Source organism: Aspergillus vadensis, assembly GCF_003184925.1.
Source record: "Aspergillus vadensis CBS 113365 unplaced genomic scaffold BO88scaffold_1, whole genome shotgun sequence".
In the NCBI taxonomy this organism is placed as follows: Eukaryota; Fungi; Ascomycota; class Eurotiomycetes; order Eurotiales; family Aspergillaceae; genus Aspergillus; species Aspergillus vadensis.
The window spans coordinates 3,012,024-3,032,891 of NW_020292039.1; the positions used below are offsets into that span (position 1 = coordinate 3,012,024).

Consider the following 20,868-nt stretch of genomic DNA (forward strand, 5'->3'; position numbering starts at 1 on the left):
TTTTGTGGGACTCCAAGTGTACGAGGTAAGCTTCACGAAGCAAGAATAGAAGGTGGAGAGATGATTCTACTTTGTATACCTCAGGCCTCCACTTTCCCAAACCCTACTCCACAGCCTTCTTGTGTCCACTCCAGCCGTCAACAACTACCATCATTTCAGTCGCATTGGTTCACCAACGAACCCCGCTGATAGGGGCTCATGATGGCCGTAATAGCTTACAATGAAAGTGGAACAGTACTCCGGGGTTGCCTTTATGTCTCTTCCATTGTGAGTATGCATCTTCAAAGATTAAAGCAATGCGCACCCTGGAAGAATTCCAGATTGACACATTATGGGAAGTGAACATGACGGATGAAATGCAGTACGCTGATTCCAGGCAACAGAAATTAGTTCCCGATCACGAGCCACTGTTTCCAACAGAGATTCATAATCATCTTAATATTGACTATCCAACTGGAAGAGTGCTTTTCCGTACGCATACCACTGACATCATCCCGAGGGTTCCTAGCCGACCCGCATTTGCGATCTACTGGAGAAGTATCCGCGGCAAGCCGATCGATCAATAGTAGGCTATATATATTCTTATCGCAGGAATACCCCTCCTAACCTCCCAATAAAACTCCATATAGACACTAGGTTCTGTACACGTCTCTCGCTTCGATGCTATAACACCGGAAGGAAAAGACCATCGGGACACAATGCCATCATTCAACCTTGCCAGTCAAACTCCTCATCTGATAATACAGCCTTCCGACGCTGCTCTCTCCCCACCTGAGAGCTACCTGTTCGTTCAGGATGGCCTTATAATTAGTTGTGGAATCCTCTACGCCTTCTGTTACATATTTTGCATGATCCGCACGTACAGTGACCGGACATACCCGTCTGCGTCAGCTAAGGGGATCCAGTTCATGAGTCTGACACTTGCCTACGAGCTCTTCTACGCGGTGGTGACCACAACCACCACCTTTGAGCTCCTTGCATTCCTGGCTTGGTTTCTACTTGATGTAGGATTTGTCGCAGTGGCAATCTGGCGAGCACACGAAAAGCGCGACCGGGCGTGGTTAGTACGGAGAATAGTAGGCTTCGTACTGGCGGGCATGAGCGTGCTGAAAGGGTTGACGATGCTGTGGCCCGATGAAAGGGAGCAGGTCACAGCATACTGGACGGGAATTCTGCTACAGATGCCGATCGGCTGGATCTGTTTGGCGACGCTGTGGAAGGAGTGGAATACGAAGGGTCATTCGTTGGAAATCTGGTATGCGGTTCGCAATTGCCTGCTTGCGTTTTTACACCGCTATAGGAGATGCTGACGGGGATACTAGGCTCATGCGATACTTGGGCTGCTATACAGCCTACGGGGTTTTCTTCTGGAGGTATTGGAATGTGCCACAAAACTGGGAATATGTGGCGTCGGTGTGGAGTACAGGGATTATTTTGTGGACACTGCTGCCTGAAACGGTCTATCCGTTTGTCTACGTTTGGGTGCATCGCACATCCAAAGTAAAAGGCGAGTAGACATACTTGACTTGAGTTCTAGACATATTAGCAAGATAGTGGTTGTGGTTGAGGGGATAAAATATACAGATACAATGTGAGGAATGAATACAGATCAGGGAATTTTCCAGTCCGATAAAAATTGACTAAAAAAACCTCACAGCGATAAGATAGACGCTCAAAGTGACGGGAAAACAACCAGGCGCTTATCCCACAAGTCGGTGGCGGTGTTGCAAAGAAAGTCAAGAAACTCCAGCAGATGCGCCCGTGCGCCAACCGACTTTTGGACGTTGCTGTCATGTGGATCGCGTCTCCACTGCGGGCGCCCGTCACCGATGCCTGAATTTCTAGCATGATCTCCCTCGAACTCCTCTGTTTCATACTAACTCACATCATGTCCATGCAGCAACCTGCGCAATTGACTTTGCTCCAACCACTGGACTCGCAATGCTCTTCATGCAGCTACGACACCGAGTAACCATGGCGCCGAGACATTGGGCGGCCCGGCGAAGACGAGGCTTGGTTGTCGTAAGGCACAATTCGACAGTGTGAGAGAAAATGGGCGAATCGGGTTCCTAAATCTGACGAGGCTACTAGAAGCCCATTATAGATCATAATCTTCTCTCATGGCCCTCAGAATAGCATCACAATGGGTTGATCGCCAGTCCAGCACAGCACTCCGATGTGTTTCTGTTTCCCCGATTGCGGTCTGGGTTCTTGCCAGCTCATACCCACTTCAACCCGGAACACCGCCATCCCAATCAAATGCACACAACTTTCGTGCATTCCCAAACACGTTATGAAAGACAACCTTGCATCTACATATGCAACTGACGTGGTTTCTGGGCGCTAGTCCAGGCGGCTCTGAGTTGGCTTCGAGAGACTTCAGAGATCCACTCATCCGCCCTTCCCTTCATCCCTTTCTTAAGGACAATCCGTGCCGCAGCAGCACAAACATTCCTCAATCCTCATACCTTCCCACCTCAACCAGCTTATAGACTCATTTCATCAGCCATTGGGCTAATTGATGGACACAATGGGCCAGAAGAACTACAAGCGGCTGTACTACAACCTCCTGCGCTCTCAGGAAAACGACGCACAAGTCCAGGAGATCCCGATAACAGAATACCCTCAGCCAGAGATAAGGTCAATCAAATCATTGCGCATTGCTCCCTGATGTATCTACTGACTTTGGGGCTTATCCAGCTGCTACACGACACCGATTGCCACCGTTGTCATCGGTCAAACCCACTTCAAGATCGCTGAATACCACCTGCGCCCTTATTCAAGCTTATCACACAACTCATCGGAACTCCATATCAGCGACATCAACGAAGATATCGGACATACGTTCATTCACTTTCTCAGCACCGGCTGCTATGAAACACTCAAGCCCACCGATCTTGGCCCGGAGAATTGCCCTTGGGCTCGCGAATTCGAGCGCAGCGTTTATGCCTATCATGCTGCGAGGCGCTACAGCATCTTCGGACTCGAGGAACACGCTAAACGGTATATGCTGACATTCAGTGAAGAAGTGTCAACGCGACAACTTCTGAAGACTGTTAGCAAGGTGTACTCGGAACTTCCAGGCCACGATTCATGGTTTGAGAGTTTCATCCGGGACAAGCTCGCTGCTGCTTTCGAAAAGGATGAATTCAGCTTCAGGTACCGAGTCGTGCGCGACGGCCTGGGCTCTGATGACGATTTCAACCGATTCTTGATGTACACGACTTTGGAGATCTACGCGGATAAACTGACTTCGCTGCGGGAGACCGCACCGAACGGACACCACCAGACCAACGGCCATGCAGAAATCCCTTCTGAGGAGAAAGGTCCTGCTGAAGAAAAGCAGTCGACCACCGAATCTCCGGATGAAAAGGATGAGAGCTCGCCACGGTATCCCAATGAGCCGCTTTCCGCAGATGACACGCCAACTGTCGTAAATGCTGTGAACTCACGGCCCCAATCGCCGATCCCACCTTCAACGGCTTTCTTAGCCTCTCCAGCCCAAAATGGATACAATTGGGCGTCATCTTGCAGCGATTCTCCCCCTAGGGAGTTTCCGGCATTTGCTCCTTCGCCCCCTTTGATTAGGCGAGAGACTGTAGACTGGGCAGATCCGGATCCAGAGCCAGAGCGAGAACCAAGCTTTCGGCCAGAGACGGAGCCGCCAACTACAGAACAAAAGCCAGATCGGGAGCTTGAGTCAGAGCAAACGCCAAAGCAGGAGCCCGAGCAGAAGCCAGAGCTGGAGATAGAGCAAAGACCCGAGTCGGTGCTGGAACAAGAGCCAGAGCCCGTACCTGAGCCAAAGCCCGAGCAAAAGCCCGAGGCGCAGCCGCAGACACAGCCGCCATTGCAACCCCTCCCTCCACCGGACCTCAAACGAAAGACAGAACCCGAGCCCGTGATCAAAACGGAGCCAGAGTTAAAGTCAGTACCACTCCCGAAGCCGGCGCCTGGAAATCAGGCAGCACCGGCAGAGCAGCCCGCTCAGCCTAAAAAAAAGAACAAGCCCAACTCACACAGAAGGAAGAAGAAGAACGCCCAAATGCATGCAGCGGCTGCTCAGCAAGCTGGGCCACAAGCCAACGGGTCGGCCGCGAAGCCATAATTCTGATGGTAAAGATGCTAAGAAGCGGCCTGAGACTCTGCCGTTATTCACCAAGCCTAAATCCCACGCTCTTTTGGAATATTCTCAAGTCACCCATCGGTCACATATCCTCGGCTTATAAGGATATCATGGATCTCATCCACTCGTTCGCTACCTTTCTTTTGTTGATGTACTATACACTCTTTGTTATCTATGATGGAATTGCTCGCTCGTGAGCCAGGATTCTGTCTATGAACCGTGTTTTAGAGGGAGGGCAACAGGAGATATTCTACCTGGGCCTCTGTCTCGCACATACCGAATTACATCACACAAAACAGTTCCACTGTAACATTTGGAACGTTTACCATACTCCATCGTTTCTTCTTCCTCATAAATAATGATAACCCCAATAGGATACTGTAGAACGATGACCCTGTAGCTGGAATGATAACCTATCCGAGCGATTGTCCATCGGGTAAGGCTGACACGGGTGTCGTTGCCTTAAGGCTCAGGATCAGAACGTTGTAGACGATCCCCTCGGAATGACATCACATCTTCGATTCCCGCATTCACCACATCATTATCATCCACATATGTTTCAGACGTTCTAGAATGGTTTACCCCAGGCACACCTGCTTTTGCAATATGGAGCACAGTTTATGGTAGGCTGGGTGAGCTTCATGCCGAGAGCCAGGATTGTCATTCTGGCGTCATGGGCGTCGCAGTAACCACCGCCATGAGAATTGCTCGCTACCATCATATTCACGTCATGGACTCAGACCACCATCTTATCAGGTCCGCCAGTATGCGAATATCCCTGCATCGTCAGGTCCCGAAATAAATATGTCCACTCCTCTGCAATTGACCAAATTCTTGGTGCATATAGCTCCCTCCCGACTTTACTCACGGCAAATCCCAAATCAGATACGCCAAATCCACCGCAGGAGTTTCTCCAGCCTCAATTCAACCGTTAATATGAAAATCGCTATCACCGGTGCTCGCGGCACCGTAGGACGTGCCGTGGTCAAAGAGGCCTCTCAGGCCGGCCATTCCACAGTTCAGGTTGATCGGACTGACACCGAGTACGATGGAACGCCCAATTCCGAGATGAAGACTGCCGACACGGCCAATGACTACGAAGCCACGCTGGAAGCCTTCAAAGGCTGTGACGCCGTTATTCATCTTGCCGCCATACCAGACCCCATAGGGAAGGACGACCAACTGGTCCATAACAACAATGTTACATCGGCATTCAATGGCTTTTACGCCGCTGCGCAACTGGGAATCAAACGATTCTGCTACGCGTCGTCAGTGAACGCGATCGGTCTCGAATATGCCACGCAACCGCTGAGATTCGAATATTTCCCCGTTGACGAAGAAGCACCACCCAATCCGACAGATTCATACGCACTGGCCAAGCAAGAAGCTGAGACCCAAGCGAGGACATTTGCTCGATGGTTCCCCGGGATGAAAATCGCGTGTATGCGTATCCATGCCGTGGCGTCTCGCGAGGAGGCACAGAAAGGACACAAGGAGAATTGGGAGGACTCGGCCGTCAAAAGCTTGTGGGGATGGGTGAGCCCGGATGCGACTGCCAGAGCCTGCTTATTGTCCGTGGAGAAGGCTGAGAAACTTGATGGGTGCGAGATCTTCAATGTTGTTGCTCCGACGACGACGCAGGACACGCCGTCGATTGAGCTTGCGAAGAAGTATTATCCCGATACCGAGATTCGGCGCGAGCTCAAAGGAAATCAATCGTTCTTCACGGCTGAAAAGGCAAATAGGATACTTGGTTGGGTCCATGAGGAGTGACTGGCCGGTAGGACATGTCGCATATAGAAACGTTTTCTGCCGACATCGAAGCGAATGAACCAAATCAGTCTGTAATTCCAACAAATAGCAATGCTCACAAGTTTTAAGTTAAACTGTACGTACTATGCTCGCTACTTTAATGGAACTATATTCTTCCCACGAGTCATGGTCGAATGGGGAATTAGAACTGCTTATCTTCCCGATCTCGCCAACTGGCAGGCTCATCACGCAACTGCACCCCTCCAGATGACGCCATTTCCACCAATGCACCATCTCCCGCTTCGCTTAGAAGCATTGATCAACTGCAATTAAAATGTAAACAGTGTCGTAAGAAGAATACTCTGTAAACTCGAAATTTATCATGGGATGTCATTATTGCTTTCTTTACTACATGGCTCTTGCACGTTCAAAGACCGTCCGACACACTCCCGATGAAGCAATTGAAGTCCAAGATCACGACTTGAAGGCACGGCTGACTAGCCAAGCCCTCGATCTAACCATGCATGAAGGGCCCTCGCTTAGAGTGGTTAGTATCTGATCACACGCGGTATGGAGTGCAGAACATGAGTGGCCTGCCATGAGGAGGTCCTTGCATTGATGCTCCGTTATCTCTCGTCGCGAGATATCTTGGAAATGGCGTGCCTTGGGTTGGTGGCTGCGAGCTCGCAGCTTGCATCATTTAAAGGTTCCGATCGCGGCCTACGACGAGGAAAAACTTGGGAGTATGCAGATTTCTGTCTACTACTGGCAACATGGCATCTCGAAAGGATGTCAGTCAAGAGACTGCCGATCAATTCAATCAGCGGCACTACTCAGACTCTTCGCAAGACCTTCCCTCTCCAAAAGACAAAGCCCAGGTTCATACACGCCCGTATGAAGATGCGACGGATGCGACCCTTGATAATAATCCCTTCGCAGACCCTGAGGTTGCGGAGCGCTATGCTTTCATTTATGAGAAAGCGCAGTATGAGTGTCGACATGTCTTTGACCCTACACTTACGTGGACAGCGGAGGAAGAGAAAGCGCTCGTCCGAAAATTGGACTGGAGGGTGTGTCTATGGGCTGTATGTAAAGGTGATTCTGTTCTGCTTGGAAATATGCTCACTTCAGAGGATAGTGCGTGATGTTTTTTGGTCTTCAGGTTGACCGAGGAAACCTTGTACAAGCTGTGTCGGACAATTTGCTGGATGATCTTGGTCTCTCCACGAATGGTGAGCGCAACGCTTCTTCTTATTACTAGGTCTCTGACGTGTGCAGACTACAATACCGGAAACACCATCTTCCTTGTCGCCTTCCTTCTAGCCGAGCTGCCCTCACAGTTGGTGTCCAAGCAGATGGGTCCCGATCGCTGGATTCCCACGCAGATGACCATATGGTCAATTGTTGCTGCTGCGCAGGCTGCTTTAAGTGGGAAAAAATCTTTCTATGCGACGAGAGCATTGTTGGGGATACTCGAGGTAATTGGAAGAATTGAATTCGAGGTGATTCATTCTGATTTCTATAGGGTGGTTTTATTCCCGACATTGTCCTCTGGTTATCCTACTTTTACACAAGCCGAGAGCTTCCAACCCGCTTGAGGTAATTCTGGTCTCCTCTATCTCAGCCCATTACTGACGGTCATAGTATTTTTTGGACTGCACTATCTTTAACTACTATTATTACCTCGTTTCTCGCATTCGGCATCCTCCACATGCGTGGTGTACAGGGCATGGCTGGCTGGAGGTACGTGTCATGGTTTCCTTTCCTTTACAGATTTAACAGAATCTACAGGTGGCTTTTCCTAATCGAAGGACTCATCACTCTTCTTATTGGTCTAAGCTCCTTCTTTCGCATGCCTGCCTCTGCTGTCGACACCAAGAAATGGTTCCGCCCGAAGGGCTGGTTCACAGACCGTGAAGTCAGCATCGTGGTCAACCGGGTTCTGCGCGATGACCCCTCTAAGGGTACGTATGCGTTACCATTGCTTTGAACCTTTGACTTCATTCTCACAATCCTCAGGAGACATGCACAACCGGCAAGCCATAACTCCGCGTCGCCTTTGGAACTCCCTCCGAGACTATGACATCTGGCCCATCTACATCCTTGGCCTAGTAGTTTATATCCCGCAGACACCAATGACATCCTACATAACCCTGATTCTCAAGGGTGTAGGGTTCGGCACCGTAAGCGTGTAACTTCTACAAATCTAGTATAGCATGCTAACACCAACTTCAAATAGTTCACTACGAACCTTCTCACCATTCCCTATAGCGTCGGCCATATCATCTGTCTATTATTGCTCACCCGTCTCAGCGACTGGCTTAAAGAGCGCTCCTTGGTGTCAATGATCCAATCGATATGGACATTACCCTGTGTTATTGCCCTCCGCTTCTGGCCTGGTACAATGACCAACGCATGGGGGACGTATGCCATCGTGACCGTGCTACTCTGCTATCCATACTGCCACGCTATCCTGGTGGGATGGTGCTCGAAGAACTCTAACAACGTGGGAACACGGACAATCTCGGCAGCACTCTATAACAGTGAGCTAACCTCTTCTATCTTACCACGCTACAAAGAATGCTTGCTAACAAAATTTTGACAACAGTGTGCGTTCAACTCGGCGCCATCATCGGAAACAACATCTACCGGGCGGACGATAAACCCAAATATCATCGCGGAAATTCTGCTCTTATAGGGATTAATATCCTGGCTATATTGCTCTTTATTGGCACGAAGATATACTATATTTATAGAAACAAACACAGGGAGCGCGTGTGGAACGCAATGACCGAAGAGGTAAGTACTATGTTCTAGGCATAAGAATGGTCAGCTAATTTGCCACATAGGAACGACAGGACTATCTGCAGAATACGACGGACACAGGAAGTAAGAGATTGGATTTCCGCTTTGCGCACTAGCTTTTCCTGTATAGCCATCGCTTGCAGTGACGAAGGACACATCAGCCAAACCTCACAACACAATCTGCGGACCAGAATTTAACTTAAATAGTAGACTAATGACCTTATGTGCTTTCGTGTCCATAGTCAAACAAAACAAAAAGATGAATCGCTGAGAAAATACCAAACACTCCCAAGTCAAAGTCTGTACTACCATCTTATTTGCGGTGTATCCTTCTATAATGCTGTGATGTACAACCCCATGTTGTGGACTTTAGATAAAATTTTGTTATTGTAGGTTATAGTACGTAATTTTGACGTGTTCCACAACTTGGATCGGTAGCTCAGTGGTAGAGCGTAGGATTGCAGATCCCGAGGTCACGCGTTCGAACCGCGTTCGGTCCTTTTTTTGCTCTGTTTGTCTCTATTTGTCGGCTGAAGTATGAGTTAATGCCTTTATTTGATCTTTGACTACTCTTTTTTTTTTGTTTCTTCTTTCTCTGTTTTCAGGAGGAAACACTACTAGTTTTGATATCCCAGTACTTCACTAGTGGTTGAAAGCATATGCCTCTATGGATATAGGAGATCTTAGTTTCATCTCTTGGTTGCCTTCAAATAGCAAGAACTCAAGTATTGTACAACTTCAATTACAAGTTTATCACTGTATCATGTGCTCATCGTTACACCCCCTCCCCCCCCCAACGACCCTAAAACATTACTGCCTAACAGTGAGTAGTGCTTTACCCCCGGAAATGATAAGTAGAAGAGAAAGAGGAAATGGAGTTCTTGGCTATAAACGGCAAGTGGTCTATAGATATCACTGAGAACCCTTACGAGTGGATCCGGAGAACTGAGACTGGGGTTAAGGCTGCAGCCTGCAGCCTTCAACCTCCACTTGGAGGCAAATCCATCCTCGATCTTCATTCGAATTCGTTTGAACATCTTAATGCAGATGGACCCTTGAATTGGGGAAACCGGTGCTGCCCCACTTGTTTCCCATTGCTCGTTTTCGTATATTTATTACCGATCGGGCTAACTGAACGACCGAAGTTATGTAGTTATGCTCCGCAGCCTGATCATAGGGCTGGAGGACTAGTATAAAAACCCTCATGCGACCTCTATAAGATTCCCTAGCAAGTACTGCCATCAGCTCCAGAACAGGTTACATCACATCATGTATTGTGGTACCAGCCTTTTCGCAACGCTTATTCTAGCAGTCAGCGGCATAACCAGCACCTTAGACTGCAAATGTGTAAGTTTTCAGACAAGCGTTATATTCAAAACCTACTTTGCGTGGTAGACTGACTCACTCTTTGAATTCCATTACCCCTGCAGTTCCCCTCCGACCCATGCTGGCCATCTGCAGATGAATGGAATTCTCTCAACCAAACCGTATCCGGAAGACTTATCCGAACTGTGCCAGCAGCGTCCGTCTGCTATCCTAACGAGCCCAACTATAACCCAGCGGCTTGTACGTCCGTCTTGGGAAACTGGACCACATCACAATTTCATTCCTCAGATCCAGTTAGCGTCGATGACCCGGTCTGGTCCAACAACAGCTGCAATCCGATTTATCCGGATGGGACCAGCATCACGGGAAATATGCATGCGGAGCAGGAAGGCTGCAGTATTGGCAACTACCCAGTCTATGTGATCAATGCCACCGATGCCAGTCACATCCAGGCTGGGTTGCATTTTGCGAAGGAGTGGAACCTGCGATTGAATATCAAAAATACGGGCCATGGGTCTGAACGCAGTATTAATCATGGGAGCTTGTCGTAAGTTGATCTAATCTACTTTCTAATACAGGGCTACAATCTTTGCTAATAAAGGGTAAAGCATTTGGACTCATCACTTGAAGAAGATCGAGTTTCACGAGCACTTCCAGCCTGGCCAATACAGTAAGGTCGGGTCGTCCTCCCAACCTGCGAATCTGACGACAATGGCTGCTACTCTCGGAGCTGGTGTGCAGGACGGTGAACTTTTTGCTGCACTTGCTCAACATAATGCTACGGCTGTCGGCGGAACAAACATGGTGAGAAAAGGACATTTCTTGCAGAATTGAAAGGCAGAACCCCTGACTGAAAATCTAGGACGTCGGAGTCGTGGGCTGGGCGACCGGTGGTGGCCATGGCCTGGCCACAGGCACATACGGCATGGGCGCAGACAACATCATCGAAGCGGAGATAGTCACACCAGCGGGCGATCTTGTCACCGCAAATGCTTTGCAACACGAGGACCTCTTCTGGGCTATTCGCGGAGGAGGTGGTGGCACCTACGGCGTGATTGTCTCGGTCACTGTCAAGGCATATCCCATGCCTCTGGTAACCATGATCAACCTTTCCCTTACCGCCAAGAACGCTACCGGCGAGCATGAATGGTATCGACTTGTTGCGAAGGCCCATGGCTACCTTGCTGAGCTTCAGAACAATGGTATCCATGGATACTACACCATGAGCAGCTCCCCGCAGCTAAACATGAACGGTGCTCTGCTATTGTACAATGCTAAGAACGGCACTACTGAGAGGCTCCTCCGCCCTTTTCAGAACTTCTTGAAGACCCAAGAGACTATTGTGACCAGCATGGTTGCGCCAATGATGACGCTGCCGCTTTATGATGTCGTGCAGATGATGCCTGTCGTTGAGACTGTCGGCAAGACGCAAGGTGTGCGGGCATCACGGTTCATCCCACGCCGGGCTGTTAAGGAAGATCTCGAACTCTTGGCCGATACATTTGAGGTCATCATGTCTCGCAACATTTCTGTCGACGTGAGTAGTCGTCATTTTCCCCTTTCCAGTACATATAGAGATCTCCTAACACTAGACGCAGGGCGTATCCGCTCCTTCAATCTCCGGCACCATGACCGGCAGTGCCATCCCAGTCGACAACGCTCTGAACACGGCTTGGAGAGATTCAGTCGTACATCTAATCGTCCAACAGAGCTGGAACGAATCCCTCCCGTCCGCCTTGGCCGAACAGACCATCTACAATATGACGTACGGCAGGGGGTATGCCCTTCGGCAGCTGGCCCCTGATACAGGATGCTACTTTAACGAGGTAAGCGCATTATTTGTTTTTTTTTATAGGCAAGGTACAAGATTCTGTTGGAAAAGTAAGGTTAACATGGGATTTCGTTATTATAGGCCAACCCATTTGAGCCAGAGTGGCAGACCTCGCTCTTCGGATCACATTATCCTCGACTCCATGCGATTAAGAGCACATATGACCCCGAGGGCTTGCTTTGGTGTCGTCATTGTGTTGGTAGTGAGGCATGGAAAGAGCATGTGGATGGGAGGTTGTGTCGGGCTTTCTAAGGTGTATGTAGATGATAGCAGTATACTAGTAGTGTAGGATGAGCAGTGGTATAAATATATAAAGAGTAACATTGAGATTGAACTTTGGAAATGTCACAGTCACTCCTTGGCCTTTTAAGTAAAACAACTTGTATCTCTCACTATACTATCTAGAAGAGTCAATGCTTTATTCAAACGTATGTTATTTAATGTGTGGCGTCTAAAAAAAATGTAGATGTCAAAACATTGGATATCTTTAAATGTTGATGAACCCGATCCGAAGTCTAAGTTCTATGGAGAGGAATATAATACTATGATTGCCAGATCTTCAACGATTAGTCAGTGTGGCCGAGTGGTTAAGGCGATAGACTAGAAATCTATTGGGTTCGCCCGCACAGGTTCGAGTCCTGTCGCTGACGTTTCTTTTTTCTTTTTTCTTTTTGCTTTCCTCCTCATCCATAAAGGACATTTTAATTTTTCTATTTTGCAGATCTTCATTGTTCAAATGTGTTGTGTAGGCGTACTTCTTGGTAAAGTCATTAGTCGACTGTGATAATGGTGACTTAAGTGATACCAATACTACTAGTACAATATCCAATGCCCCCTTGGATACCTATCCTGTGCGCTAACTACTATTGTGAAGGTGATGTGACCACCAAGTACCTGTACTGGTACTACCCTTTTGTTTCTTTTGATGTAAAACATGTCTCTATTACCATGCCTCACATCGCACACCACTATACCTAGCCATCATTTATACACCTAGCGAGTGACATTGAACCTAAAAGTAGTTGTGTTGCTGATCCCGCCGCAATAGCTCATCTCAACCAACAAACCAGGTGTACCATTCATTATAATCTGATACCATAGAACAGCAGATAAAGCAGTAGCTATAAATCTTGTCCATTATCAACCACAAACAATGACACAAACTACTGTACGAGGGCACGACGAAATTAACCTAGCTCCCTTCCGCAGACAACTCACAAGGAGAGGCCAGACATCCAATCAACCGCTCCGATGGCGTCAGCAACGAGCTCTCTCTCGCAACCCTTTAGCGCAGGAACACCACGCGTCGTCCTTGATACCCCTCACTATACACTCAATTGACCAATAATTGAAGTCAACAACGTATAGAATACCCGTGTATACCCCCCGCTACTAGTACAAAGTAGTTATGCCAATTGCCCCTCATCGTCCCATCCAGATAATCATTACCCGGCCCGTCATTACTATCCACCTGAACACTTATATCCCACAACCCCCCTCATGCACAAACAAATATACTCAGTCCATCGTTAAAAATGACAATCAGAATCCTCCAACCCACAACTCTCACAAACCCCCTTCCACCACCCACCATGCCCCCCTCACCCCGCCCCAACATCCTCTTCATAATGGCCGACGACCACGCCTCCAAAGCCATCAGCGCCTACAACACCAACATCAACCACACCCCTAACATCGACCGACTCTACCACGACGGCATGAAATTCAACCACTGCTACGTGACCAACTCCATCTGCACCCCCAGCCGCGCCACCATCCTTACAGGCACCCACAACCACGTGAACGGGGTCATGACCCTGGACAGCAAGATCAACAAACACTTGCCCAATGTCGCCAAGCACCTACGCACCGGCGGCTACCAGACCGCCATGATTGGTAAATGGCATCTAGGCGAGGGGGAGGACCATGAACCCACGGGCTTTGATTACTGGAGCGTGGTGCCGGGACAGGGGAGGTATTTTGATCCGGAATTTATTGAGATGGGTGGGAAAAAGGTGGTCGAGCCGGGGTATGCGACGGATGTTATTACGGATAAGTGTTTGGGGTGGTTGAAGAATAGAAGCAATGGGGATGAGAATGAGGCTGGGGAGAAGAAGCCGTTCTTCCTCATGTGTCATCACAAGGCACCGCATCGGTCATGGGAGTGCCATCCTGCTCATCGGGGACTGTATCAAGAGGATGTGGTGATGCCGGATACGTTTGACGATGATTACAAGAACCGGGCGAAGGCCGCAGAGGTGGCTAAGATGCGGATTGAGAGTGACATCACGTACTTCGATTTGGGGCTGGTGCAGCCTGAGGGAGGCGCAGAGGTTGGGGAGCTGTTTGGGAGTCGGTCTACCGATAGGAAGATTCCTAATGTGTCTGATGCGGATATCGACGGGTTTCGATTGATTGATAAGGATACGGCGGAGGTGTTTACGTTCAAGAGTAATGACGAGCTGCGCCGGTTCAAGTACCAGCGGTATTTGAAGCGGTATTTGCGGACGATTCATTCAATTGATGAGAATGTTGGGAGGTTGCTGAATTATCTGGATGAGGAGGGGTTGGCGGAGAATACGGTGGTTATTTATACCTCCGATCAGGGGTTCTTCCTGGGTGAGCATGGCTGGTTCGATAAGCGGTTCATGTATGAGGAGTCGTTCCAGATGCCGTTTCTGATAAGGTACCCCAAGATTATCAAGCCGGGATCGGTCTGCGATGATATTATCTCTAATGTGGACTTCGCGGCGACTTGGTTGGATCTGGCTGGGCTGCGGATTCCCTCATACATGCAGGGTGTGTCGTTTGCTCCGCTGCTTAAGGGGAAGACGCCGGCGGATTGGAAACAGGTTGCGTATCATCGGTATTGGATGCATCGGGATCCTATTCATAATGCGTATGCGCATTATGGGGTCCGCAATCAGCGGTACAAGTTGATTTATTGGTATGCGGAGGATTTTGACTTGCCGGGAACGCAGGAGGGTGGGCAGCCGAAGGAGTGGGAGCTATTTGATTGTGAGAAGGATCCTCTTGAGCTCTTCAATGTGTATCATGACGCCAAGTATGCGGACGTGGTGGTTGAGTTAACGAGGCTGTTGGATGAGACGATGCTGGAGATTGGGGACACCCCGGTGCATTGAGGGATGTGTATAGTACGTACAGTTAGGGGGCTAGACAATATCAGATAGAGTAGAAGAGGCGGAGGGCGAGAATATAGAGTGAGTTCAAGACGAAGCCATGTATAATCCTATAAGTCTAACTGTATAGCAATGGGATAATGACAACATGATTCCATATTGAAGATGTGCCTCTATACAATGACTTCACCCTCTCACATCACATACAAAGATTTGAACCTATGGCGTTGAAACTTGAAATAACAGACTGACTGAGACGAGTCAGTGGCACGCCCAATGTTGCTGCTTCAGGCCCCCCTTGCACAAATCATTATATTGATTAGCGTGTAATCCAAACTCCATACTGCGTCGTTGGACCTGTCAGAGATGTTCGTGGTTGCCGTTTATTTCTGAGGTGTACACTGTAAGCTAAAACTGTCATCGTACATTTGCAACCAACTATGCTGGTGTCAATGTGAGATCAATACGGCTTTGCACCTTCATGTTATACCCCTGATTGTTAGGAGTAGGATATGTCGCTCAAATTCCGCTCTTGAAAATTTTGGGAGAAGATACCACTAAGCTAAAGTGCAGTTTCCGTTTCTCTGGATAAGGGGTCCCAGGATCATACCACCAACAGCTCCCCAGGCCAGTCCCACCATAGCCAAGACTTTTACGGGCTAGGCAGGAACGAGTACGCGCCAGCTAACTCTTGGTACTGTATAGCTAACAACCCGCACGTTTCACCGCCGATTTTTCTGTGATGGTGTTGACTCTTCATTCAGGGTCGTTGTCTCGCATGCAGACGTCCACGAGCTTCTCGCTTCGCCGGTAATATAGGGAAATCACCGAAGAAGAAATAAGTTTTTTTGAGATTGTATATGAATTAATCTCGACTTCGACTGTACCCTAGACCATTCCCGATCTCAAGTTTTGAATACGAAAAATACGATTAAACATGCATATTGCCCCCCTCAGACGGCGCTGCACCGGACAAGTCCAAGTCCGAGACCCAGTAGTGCCTCTATAGCCGACGATAGTGGACGGGGAATGTCACACACCCCCTAGAACCCCCCGGAAGCAGATGGCTTGCGAATCCCGTTCTGCCAAGAAAGACAGATAAGTTAAGCTCATTTATGGGTGGATAATTGTGCTTGACTCTGATAATAGTCTTACAATCCCGCGAGTACCACCAGCCTTGAATCTCTTAGCTATCTTGGACCTGCTCCACTCTGGTGGTCCCCAGCAACTCAAGAACCTGTAAAAGATGCATTCTGCTTCGTGGAAAAACCTTCCTCGGTAAAGTCCGTGTCTAAAGCAGTTCGCTCTTGCAGGGCCCTACGGGTTGATCGACACAGCTCCTTCGCTTGGATAATAGGGCACGAACTCGTGATGTAGCATGTATTAGCCATAGATGTATAATGATGCTCGACAGAGTGCAGTGATTAGCTCCAGCAAAACGGATCGTATCAATTTATTGGCGGTTGAGACCGCCCGGAGTTCGACAACACTTAATATCGCGGTTTTCTTGGCAGAAAGAAGTCCAGTCCAGAACTGACCTCGACACGGGCGAGGCATATGTAACAATTTAACTGATATTAGGAAGCAGATATTGATTACCCTGCCATGCACCGCATCACTTTGTCCCAACCAGTGTGATCCCCTGGAAGTACAACGGGGTTGAGATTTCACACTTCCATGGATTCAGGTTAGGGTTGGCGCCGACCCACTGCGGGCCCGGAAGATGAAGAAATTGAAGGCGAGAATAGAAAGATTCCTGCGACGCCACAACCCACAATATCATCCCACCGCATTACCCCATGGGCTTGTAAGACATGAGATAGTCGGCTATCGGAGAAGCTGGCATGATCGCGTATCGGAAGAATGTCTGCGTTCGTGTGCACAATATCCCTAAAATTTATCCGATGATCAGCCGAGGAACCAGGGTCGGTCGGACCCCTGAAAGGAATGTCGCCGAAAGGATCATTCATATTGATTCGCGGACCCTGTAAATGCCCTAAAGGGTCTTTGCCAGAGTCTCGATAGTGGGATCGGCAGTGGCAGTTTCTAGTCTCGTCAGTGCGGTCTATTCCGACCGATCCGTAGTGTTGGTGGGTCCCAAAGCAGTCTATATCGATATCATCACCAAATTCCAAGGACCATGGGATGACGAGGAATATGCATTGGCACTGAGAATTGCCGAGACGATACATGCTCTGCCGGTGCATCCACCAAGCATGTTGCGACAGAGTGAAACAGCGTGGATAAGCTGAATGGGGCAGATGGAGGAAGAGAGCAAGACACGGCATCAGCAGTGGAGATGCCGAGCAGTGCCGAGAGCCGCCGATGCTTCGACCTTCAGCCCAAGCGTCAATCAATGCCTTCTTGGGTCGAGATTGGCCGGACTGTAAGCCCGTTAGCGTCTGAGATACGCCGGATGACACGAACCTTGGTGCTTACCAATTCTGCGATGCATGCAGTGCCGGCGGTATCCCTGGCTGAAGCGCCCATCGCCGTTAGAGATTGATACCCGGGTGGATCGGAGGGTCCCCTTGGTCTTTCCACCAATAATGGGGGTATCTCACTGCCTTGTTCAGGAACAGAAGCTTAGCATGATTCAGTATTTCACGTATAAAACTCTCTAGGACTTCCGTCGTTGAGATGCTCTATCCAACAACACCTCACTCTTCCACTCCTTCTTCTTTCTTTCTGTTGACCAGACCCCGTCCATTCTTTTGATCGAAACCTGTTCTGTTGACCAGAACCTATTCAAACAATCACCATGCACTCCTACCAGCTTCTTGGCCTGGCCGCTGTCGGCTCTCTCGTCTCTGCCGCTCCCGCTCCTTCTCGCGTCTCTGAGTTCGCTAAGAAGGCCTCCACCTGCACTTTCACCTCTGCCTCTGAGGCCAGCGAGAGCATTTCCAGCTGCTCCGATGTTGTCCTGAGCAGCATTGAGGTCCCCGCTGGCGAGACCCTCGACCTGTCCGACGCTGCTGATGGCTCCACCGTATGTATTTCTCAGCCGTCTCTCACCTTCGCCAACACGCTAACATCACCTAGATCACCTTCGAGGGTACCACTTCTTTCGGCTACGAGGAATGGAAGGGTCCCCTGATCCGCTTCGGTGGTAAGGATCTGACCGTCACCATGGCTGACGGCGCTGTCATCGACGGTGACGGTTCCCGCTGGTGGGACAGCAAGGGCACCAACGGTGGCAAGACCAAGCCCAAGTTCATGTACATCCACGATGTTGAGGACTCCACCTTCAAGGGCATCAACATCAAGAACACCCCCGTCCAGGCCATCAGTGTCCAGGCTACCAACGTCTACCTGAACGACTTCACCATCGACAACTCCGACGGTGATGACAACGGTGGCCACAACACCGACGGTTTCGACATCAGCGAGTCCACTGGTGTCTACATCAGCGGTGCTACCGTTAAGAACCAGGACGACTGCATTGCCATCAACTCTGGCGAGGTACGATATCCCCACCACCACAACTATCCAATCAGTACACATGGCTAATGGTAATGACTACAGAGCATCTCTTTCACCGGCGGTACCTGCTCCGGTGGCCACGGTCTCTCCATCGGATCCGTCGGTGGCCGTGATGACAACACCGTCAAGAACGTGACCATCTCCGACTCCACCGTCAGCGACTCTGCCAACGGTGTCCGCATCAAGACCATCTACAAGGAGACCGGTGATGTCAGCGAGATCACTTACTCCAACATCCAGCTCTCCGGCATCACCGATTACGGTATCGTCATTGAGCAGGACTATGAGAACGGCTCCCCCACCGGCACCCCCTCCACTGGTATCCCCATCACCGATGTCACCGTTGACGGTATCACCGGTACTCTTGAGGACGACGCCACCCAGGTCTACATCCTCTGCGGTGACGGCTCTTGCTCCGACTGGACCTGGTCCGGTGTTGACCTCTCTGGTGGAAAGGCCAGCGATGACTGCGAGAACGTTCCTTCCGGTGCTTCTTGCTAAATTACTCGTCTTGGAGGTGAAGCGAGACGGCGTCTCTAGGTCGCCTGGTTGTATATATCTATCCACTTGACATGTACTAGTTAGGTGGGATTACTGCCATAGTGTTAGTGAATAATGGAGCTTTGCTCGATATGGAAGTCCTTATAGAAGTAGATGAATCAATAGGTTTGTTAAAGTAATGGCCTTGGCATTAGTTAATACTGGCGATGAAGTAAATCGCGACGTGAATTATAGCGAACAATTACTGGTATATAAGCCGTCATTTATCGCGCTCTAAAATCTCTCTCTAATTCATATCTTCCTATCTTTGAACCACCGTTACCCCAAACAGACCAACAAGGTGCTTCTCTATCAACGTCAGACTTCGAAAGTACATTCCGCTATATCTTGATCCCCTCATGATAGGCCATAACAGGATGTTTGAGCAGTGTGCAACAAGGCAACCTCAAGGTAGAAACTCATATTATTCTGCTAGACGCCCACAGCATTTCTACATGAATGTTGTTGTCCACCGTCTAGAGAACCAAATCTTGAATTTGACGTTCCTAGTCCACAACGGGGAATATCCTAGTGCTGTTATCCCAAGAGAAGAGATCATATCGAAACGTAGGCCAGACGAAGGGAGATCAGTTACGGCCACGGACAACGAAGAGAATACAGTGGAAGCGAGCCATTATACGGATACAGGTCTCACGAATGTGAACTATCTGCAGGAACGACTCTTCGAGGCACAGGCTGTGGTCAGAGCAGAGAAAAAGATCTTTCGACTTGATACCCAGAGACTAATGCACGATAATGATATGCTTATCGCAATGCTCCAGTCGGAATAAATCAAGAAGCCCCGTGCGATTTTGGATCTAATATGTTAAGAGAAATCATGTGGATGACTATATGAAAGCCCGGAAGACAGACTAGCTCCGGCAACTTTTGGATGGATGATGTGCTGACCCCAAAGCAGAAGATCGAGCTGAAGCGGAAGTCTACCAAATATGACCCGTCTGAAACCTACTGGAGGATTGTCCGTATCAACATGGCCCTTCATCTTGCCAGGAGGAAGGAGGCTCCCGTTGACCGAGTGATGCGGCCAAGCCACCTATAAAGGCGAAGAGGCTTGAGAATCTTGGTACACCAACGAAGTATACCTACTGCCATCAATTCAACACAGCCTTCAACAATGCCTCAGTCCACATTCTTCTTGAACACACACTAGCATATTTTAACTCTGAATTTCCCGCAGAACAACCCCCATTCTCCGCATCCTTCATAGTGGACAGTGATGCGGGAGATCAGCGAAGGGTCCAGTGCCAACTTATAGGGCTGCTGTTTACCGATAATCAGCGCAATCAAGACCTCGATCGAAATACCACCTGCTGGTGGACGAAATTTTAAGCGCAGCTGCTATTCCGTGGTGCATCATCGGGCCCATCAGAGGTAATGCCAGCCTATTACCGGATTAAAACGCAACCGACGCCATGTGCTTGGTCGATCTCTGTGACATCATCCGCGGTGAAAGTGTCCTGTCTAGGCCTGGCGAATACTCGGCGCGTTATTCTTATCGACTACATGATCAAACTGCTAAGCCTCTTAATGGAAACCCATCAAGTAGCCGGCTTCATGCAAGAGAAGCCCACCACAACACAATCGCACCTTCAGGCGAGGCATTGAAAGCGCCCGGACACTAGTGATCCATCATACCGGACATGGGAAAGCTGGCATGAAACCCGGGCAGTCAAGGCATGGTGTGCAAAGACAAAAAGCGAGTATGACCCACTGTACCCCAAAATGCCGACATACTCCAGTCCCGTCTATTTGTCGCCGCCGCCGCCTACTACGCCTACTACTACTACAACCACAACTACAACCACAAATGCAACTACTAATGGACTACGTCACTAATGCCACTG

The 20,868-nt window shown here is 49.2% G+C and overlaps 7 protein-coding genes and 2 non-coding genes across 9 annotated transcripts; all 9 read left to right on the forward strand.

Moving 5' to 3' along the window:
* The first annotated feature begins 632 nt into the window (after positions 1 to 632).
* BO88DRAFT_484022 (uncharacterized protein) lies at positions 633 to 1,594 on the forward strand. The gene is made up of 2 exons (XM_025712261.1): positions 633 to 1,255; positions 1,323 to 1,594. The coding sequence occupies exons 1-2, from the start codon at positions 699 to 701 to the stop codon at positions 1,513 to 1,515; spliced, it is 750 nt and encodes a 249-aa protein (XP_025568865.1). The 5' UTR covers positions 633 to 698; the 3' UTR covers positions 1,516 to 1,594.
* A 936-nt stretch (positions 1,595 to 2,530) lies between these two features.
* Positions 2,531 to 4,108, forward strand: BO88DRAFT_421374 (uncharacterized protein; the record flags this gene model as incomplete). The annotated part of the gene is made up of 2 exons (XM_025708501.1): positions 2,531 to 2,640; positions 2,701 to 4,108. The coding sequence occupies 2 exons, from the start codon at positions 2,531 to 2,533 to the stop codon at positions 4,106 to 4,108; spliced, it is 1,518 nt and encodes a 505-aa protein (XP_025568866.1).
* Positions 4,109 to 4,686: 578 nt separating this feature from the next.
* Positions 4,687 to 6,009, forward strand: BO88DRAFT_356076 (NAD-dependent epimerase/dehydratase family protein). Its single transcript, XM_025703719.1, has one exon. The coding sequence runs from the start codon at positions 4,931 to 4,933 to the stop codon at positions 5,897 to 5,899; it is 969 nt and encodes a 322-aa protein (XP_025568867.1). The 5' UTR covers positions 4,687 to 4,930; the 3' UTR covers positions 5,900 to 6,009.
* A 642-nt stretch (positions 6,010 to 6,651) lies between these two features.
* Positions 6,652 to 9,013, forward strand: BO88DRAFT_461020 (allantoate permease; the record flags this gene model as incomplete). The annotated part of the gene is made up of 10 exons (XM_025711127.1): positions 6,652 to 6,948; positions 7,017 to 7,110; positions 7,157 to 7,356; positions 7,404 to 7,477; positions 7,523 to 7,621; positions 7,670 to 7,842; positions 7,898 to 8,061; positions 8,118 to 8,421; positions 8,487 to 8,677; positions 8,728 to 9,013. 10 exons carry the CDS (start codon positions 6,652 to 6,654, stop codon positions 8,797 to 8,799), a joined length of 1,668 nt encoding a protein of 555 aa, XP_025568868.1. The 3' UTR covers positions 8,800 to 9,013.
* A 98-nt stretch (positions 9,014 to 9,111) lies between these two features.
* Positions 9,112 to 9,183, forward strand: BO88DRAFT_t13. The gene has a single exon. It is a non-coding gene; the product is annotated as a tRNA-Cys (tRNA).
* Positions 9,184 to 9,952: 769 nt separating this feature from the next.
* BO88DRAFT_421377 (FAD/FMN-containing dehydrogenase) lies at positions 9,953 to 12,092 on the forward strand (the record flags this gene model as incomplete). The annotated part of the gene is made up of 6 exons (XM_025708502.1): positions 9,953 to 10,030; positions 10,114 to 10,556; positions 10,618 to 10,813; positions 10,872 to 11,546; positions 11,608 to 11,835; positions 11,922 to 12,092. 6 exons carry the CDS (start codon positions 9,953 to 9,955, stop codon positions 12,090 to 12,092), a joined length of 1,791 nt encoding a protein of 596 aa, XP_025568869.1.
* A 317-nt stretch (positions 12,093 to 12,409) lies between these two features.
* Positions 12,410 to 12,490, forward strand: BO88DRAFT_t14. Its single transcript has one exon. It is a non-coding gene; the product is annotated as a tRNA-Ser (tRNA).
* Positions 12,491 to 13,432: 942 nt separating this feature from the next.
* BO88DRAFT_461025 (sulfatase family protein) lies at positions 13,433 to 14,983 on the forward strand (the record flags this gene model as incomplete). Its single annotated transcript, XM_025711128.1, has 1 exon — positions 13,433 to 14,983. One exon carries the CDS (start codon positions 13,433 to 13,435, stop codon positions 14,981 to 14,983), a length of 1,551 nt encoding a protein of 516 aa, XP_025568870.1.
* A 2,455-nt stretch (positions 14,984 to 17,438) lies between these two features.
* Positions 17,439 to 18,964, forward strand: BO88DRAFT_461028 (glycoside hydrolase family 28 protein; the record flags this gene model as incomplete). Its single annotated transcript, XM_025711129.1, has 3 exons — positions 17,439 to 17,969; positions 18,023 to 18,442; positions 18,506 to 18,964. The coding sequence occupies exons 1-3, from the start codon at positions 17,742 to 17,744 to the stop codon at positions 18,962 to 18,964; spliced, it is 1,107 nt and encodes a 368-aa protein (XP_025568871.1). The 5' UTR covers positions 17,439 to 17,741.
* Positions 18,965 to 20,868: the final 1,904 nt, after the last annotated feature.

Excerpts from the sequence above, each read along its gene's own strand:
- BO88DRAFT_356076 (XM_025703719.1), top strand. The coding sequence starts at position 4,931 with ATGTCCACTCCTCTGCAATTGACCAAATTCTTGGTGCATATAGCTCCC.
- BO88DRAFT_484022 (XM_025712261.1), top strand. The coding sequence starts at position 699 with ATGCCATCATTCAACCTTGCCAGTCAAACTCCTCATCTGATAATACAG. Across the intron at positions 1,256-1,322 it reads GGTCATTCGTTGGAAATCTG|GCTCATGCGATACTTGGGCT; the intron begins GTATGCGGTTCG and ends CGGGGATACTAG.